At 44.8% G+C, this 5,000-nt stretch overlaps 1 protein-coding gene across 1 annotated transcript in view; it reads right to left on the reverse strand.

Moving 5' to 3' along the window:
• The window catches only part of LOC308282505 (calpain-1 catalytic subunit-like), a gene marked incomplete at both ends in the record, with an annotated part of 29,972 nt that overhangs the window by 17,026 nt on the left and 7,946 nt on the right, over window positions 1–5,000 (reverse strand). The window contains 4 exons of the mRNA XM_080722870.1: window positions 476–559; window positions 1,366–1,534; window positions 2,340–2,473; window positions 4,066–4,184. Of these exons, the coding sequence (XP_080578996.1) occupies window positions 476–559; window positions 1,366–1,534; window positions 2,340–2,473; window positions 4,066–4,184 (506 nt within the window). The remainder of the gene's footprint in view (window positions 1–475; window positions 560–1,365; window positions 1,535–2,339; window positions 2,474–4,065; window positions 4,185–5,000) is intronic.

The following is a 5,000-nucleotide window of genomic DNA, read 5'->3' on the forward strand; positions in this document are numbered from 1 at the left end:
AATAATACTGCTAAAAATGTACATCTGGTCACGTCGCCGTCTGTCATTGGCCACTCCGGCCTCAGGTCATGCCATTTTTTGGAGGGGCACAAGGCCAAACTGAGGGGCAACGACGGCCATGGCCTTCATGGCCTCCATGAAAGTCTTGCCCTGGTTGTGTGTGTGTTGCTCTCACCTTTCTGGTTCCACTGACAGAGTAGGCGTGGCATATGTAGTGGGCGTGGCATATAAAGTGGATGTGGCTTATATAGTGGGTGTGGCTTATATAGTGGGGCCTATAGACACCCGTCTGAGCCCAGAGACAGAGTAGGTGTGGCCTATAGTGTGGGTGTGGCCTATAGTGTGGGGGTGGCCCATATAGTGGGTGCAGCCTATAGAGAGGGTGTGGCCTATATAGTGGGTGTGGCCCATAGAGAGGTGGTGTAGCCTATATAGTGGGCGTGGCCTATAGAGTGGGTGTGGCCTATAGACTCACCTGTCTCAGTCCAGTTACAGAGTAGGCGTGGCCTTTCACCAGCTTCTTGAAGGTCACCGCCTCCATGTCGAACGCACTGCTGATCTGCACACGCACACACACACACACACACGCACGCACGCACACACGCACGCATGCACGCACGCATGCACGCACAACATTATGGTCTGGTAGAGATCAATAAGTATAAGTCTCTAAAAAAGCATCTTTAGGCCTAAATAGATAATTAATTATAATAAATATATATATAATAAATTAGACATTTTCAATTTTGAGTATATCAAAAGTCCCTCAAAATTGATTTGATGCGTGATGACATCGATAGGCCTTCATGAATATGAATGAATCTTGATTTCATTCACCTGCTATACATTCCCATATTTCACGTTCTACCACTTGCACTTGATTTTAATATGGAGACACAAATTGTGATGCCACGTTCTTTATCCAACTCAAGATGACGGCCAGACGGAGCATTGTACTGGTTTTAAACTCTAACAGTAGGCTACATTCAAATATGTAGGCCTATCCGAAAACATTGAAGTGAGAAATAAGCAGCGTAGGAACATAAACATGCTTCATGCTGCCTCTCTCTCTCTCTCTCTCTCTCTCTCTCTCTCTCTCTCTCTCTCTCTCTCTCTCTCCCTCCCCTCGGGCTGTTTGAGATGCAGGCCATAAAATGACAGAAAATACAATTTCCCTGGGACTTTAAACATCAAGTATAGTTATCTGTCCTAAAATGGAAAAATACATCCTCATAACATGCTGTATTTTATGGGGAAATATTCACGTAGCATAATACTATAACAAAATGTACGTGTGTGTGTGTGTGTGTGTGTGTGCGTGCGTGCGTGCGTGCGTGCGTGTGCGTGCGTGCGTGTATATATTACATCTATAGAGCATCCCAGCAGACTGCCTCTCTCCAGGGCTTTAGCGATGATTCGGTGCAGGTCTTTGGGAGCTTTCTTCAGGTCGATCATCTCAGAAACTCCTCCTGTGAAATCCTCAAAGCCCTCGGTGGTGGAACCGCCCGAGAGGGCCTCGTAAGAACCATTTAACCTGGAATATGACAATAGAATAGGATATTAATCTATGATCAACAACACCGACGATCCTAACATAAATAACTGGATCCGCTTCGGCAAGCTCTACCACCGTGTCTTCTCACAAACCAAGATCAGTGTCTACAGAACTGTTGTGATTCCAACCCTCTCCTCTCTCTCCTGTGAGAGGAGAGAGAGAAATAAGTTAGAGAAATAAGGGAACACCAGGACCCTGGAGGGGTTTCACCAGTAAAAGTAGCAGGAGATCCTGGGAATGTGCTTCCTTGGTCATTTATGTTGCAGGGAAGACTCATCCCTCCCCAAATACACCTTGTTTTGTGACCTGGCTCAAGACCAATTTAACCAGCTACTCAAAAAGTCTAGGATCCCTGTGGACAACTGGGAGGTCCTGACAGCGGACAAAATGCCAACAGTGTTCAGACACTTGAGGCCGATAGGGCACAAGCAGCCGAAGCAAAGACGGGGAAATCTCGCTTTTGCGAACGCCCATCATTTCGACCGGAGGGTTAGCGACTCACTCCACGGAGGTTAAGGTTAGGGTGAGGTTTAGAGTCGGGTGTCGAAAAGATGACACGTAGTAACAGCGACACGCTCCCAGCAAAGACACCAGCGTCTTATGTTACCCTGTCCACCTCCAACACTTCTTCTGCTACATTAGTGTTACTCCACAGTGACCAGTTATGCTGCCCCGGACACAGAGTTGGTGGCTTATAGAATGATGATGATGATAAATCAGATGACAGACAGACAGACAGACAGACAGACAGACAGACAGACAGACAGACAGACAGACATCTTACTTGGCGTATGCTTTCTCCAACAGAGCGCTCCAGAATTCGTTGCCCTCGGCAGAATGGACGAACATCAACTCTCCATCTTTGACGGGCAGTCTGTCATCGATGACCACATCCACCCACTCTCCATACTGCCAGAACTGTAAGATATATTATAAACATTAGACTAACTCCACCCACTCCCCATACTGCCAGAACTGTAAGACATATTATAAACATTAGACTAACTCCACCCACTCCCCATACTGCCAGAACTGTAAGACATATTATAAACATTAGACTAACTCCACCCACTCCCCATACTGCCAGAACTGTAAGACATGTTATAAACATTAGACTAACTCCACCCACTCTCCATACTGCCAGAACTGTAAGACATATTATAAACATTAGACTAACTCCACCCACTCCCCATACTGCCAGAACTGTAAGACATATTATAAACATTAGACTAACTCCACCCACTCTCCATACTGCCAGAACTGTAAGACATATTATAAACATTAGACTAACTCCACCCACTCCCCATACTGCCAGAACTGTAAGACATATTATAAACATTAGACTAACTCCACCCACTCCCCATACTTCCAGAACTGTAAGACATATTATAAACATTAGACTAACTCCACCCACTCCCCATACTGCCAGAACTGTAAGATATATTATAAACATTAGACTAACTCTACCCACTCCCCATACTGCCAGAACTGTAAGATATATTATAAACATTAAACTAACTCCACCCACTCCCCATACTGCCAGAACTGTAAGATATATTATAAACATTAAACTAACTCCACCCACTCCCCATACTGCCAGAACTGTAAGATATATTATAAACATTAGACTAACTCCACCCACTCTGCATACTGCCAGAACTGTAAGATATATTATAAACATTAGACTAACTCCACCCACTCCCCATACTGCCAGAACTGTAAGATATATTATAAACATTAGACTAACTCCACCCACTCCCCATACTGCCAGAACTGTAAGATATATTATAAACATTAGAGTTAAATATTATCCACAAGTTTACAGCATCCCATCATGCATTGCACAGCAGGTGGTCGGCAGTTCCGGCGTCGCAGCCGAGCTGAGTGTGATCTACAAGCTCACAACGGCCACATCTGCGTCGCGACGTGAGCTTGTATGTCTGCTGTTCTCTACACGCTCACCGAATGTGTCCCACACATAATTCTACAATAATCAGATGGTGTTAAAAAAAATTAGATGGTGTTGTAGGAGTGCTAATCAGAGGAAAATGCAATGTTTAAAAAACAATAATGTTTTTGTAAGGTTTTATAGCCATGAATCACAAATCATGCTCTATTTTACATTTTGGGGATATTTTTCCACAATAATAACATATGTACATGTTCTAGACATTCTAATGATCACTAAAAACATTATTACAGGCATTTTACTTATGTTTTTGTGAGGAATAGCTTCAGTGAAAAAGTGAGATGTTGTTCGTCCAGACGCTGGAATTTCAGCTTCTCTGGGAGGTGTGAATGTCAGCCTCTGTGGGGGGTATTTATATGCAAATATCGTGGCCAATGGCATTGTAATATTAAACAATAGGATTTAATGGTGATATTAATGTAAAAAAAGAACAGGAAAACTAATTATATATATATTTTTTAAACAATTTAAAAAATGTTGCCAAAAAGCTACGCTGGGCCTTGCAGGGTTAAAGGATGTAGAAGAAGACTTGACCCCTGACCTGGAAGTGGAAGATGCCAGCGTACTGCTGGATGAAGTCCTGGCCGTGAGGAACCACTCTGTGGAGCAACGTCTCGTTGAGGGTCAACGATGCTATGGCAGCTAGCAACCAGCAGTCACCTACACACACACACACACACACACACACACACACACACACACACACACACACACACACACACACACACACACACACACACACACAGGGTCAGCGACGCTATTTTTTTTCTCACCCGGTGACTACCTAACCTGTAGTCCTGGTTTTCCGCTCTCCCCCTGCCGCGCCAGGGGACATTGGGGAGCACCCGGCTGGCTAGGGGGAGGTAGTATAGAAACCAGGACTACTGCATGTTTTTGTGTGAGGGCCTATGCCCAAGGAGACACGGGGAGAACATGTAAACTCACCACAGAAAGGCCCTATCGCCAACCCCACCTAGGGTGTGGGGGCTGATGACGCGGGTGGAGGAACACGCCCCCAGCGCCCACAGCTTCCCCCGGCGGGATTCGAGCCCAGGACCTTCTAGCTGTGAGGTGCTAACCACTGCACCACCGTGCCCCCTTAAACTGGAGATATTTGACTAAACACCCGTTTTCTGCCAAAACTTTCAAATGAATATGAAACTATAGAGGACAATATCTGACTCCAAGTCTGAGGAATTCATTATTGTTTGAGAACACAAATAACGCGTGCCACTTTATTTCTGCGGAGATTATCTGCTCAACGCCACGCATTGGGATCTATGACCGTGTATTTGGAATATCACAAACGTGTATGTGTAAGATCAGACATTCTAGGACTAATACAGTCAGACAGACAGACAGACAGACAGACAGACAGACAGACAGACAGACAGTAGCACCGAATATAGATATAGTTCTCCTATGATCACGAGCCAAATAACCTCTTATGGTTCCTTGAAGCACCATTAGTTGTAG

Source organism: Nannobrachium achirus (assembly GCF_963921795.1).
Source record: "Nannobrachium achirus genome assembly, chromosome: 3".
In the NCBI taxonomy this organism is placed as follows: domain Eukaryota; kingdom Metazoa; phylum Chordata; class Actinopteri; order Myctophiformes; family Myctophidae; genus Nannobrachium; species Nannobrachium achirus.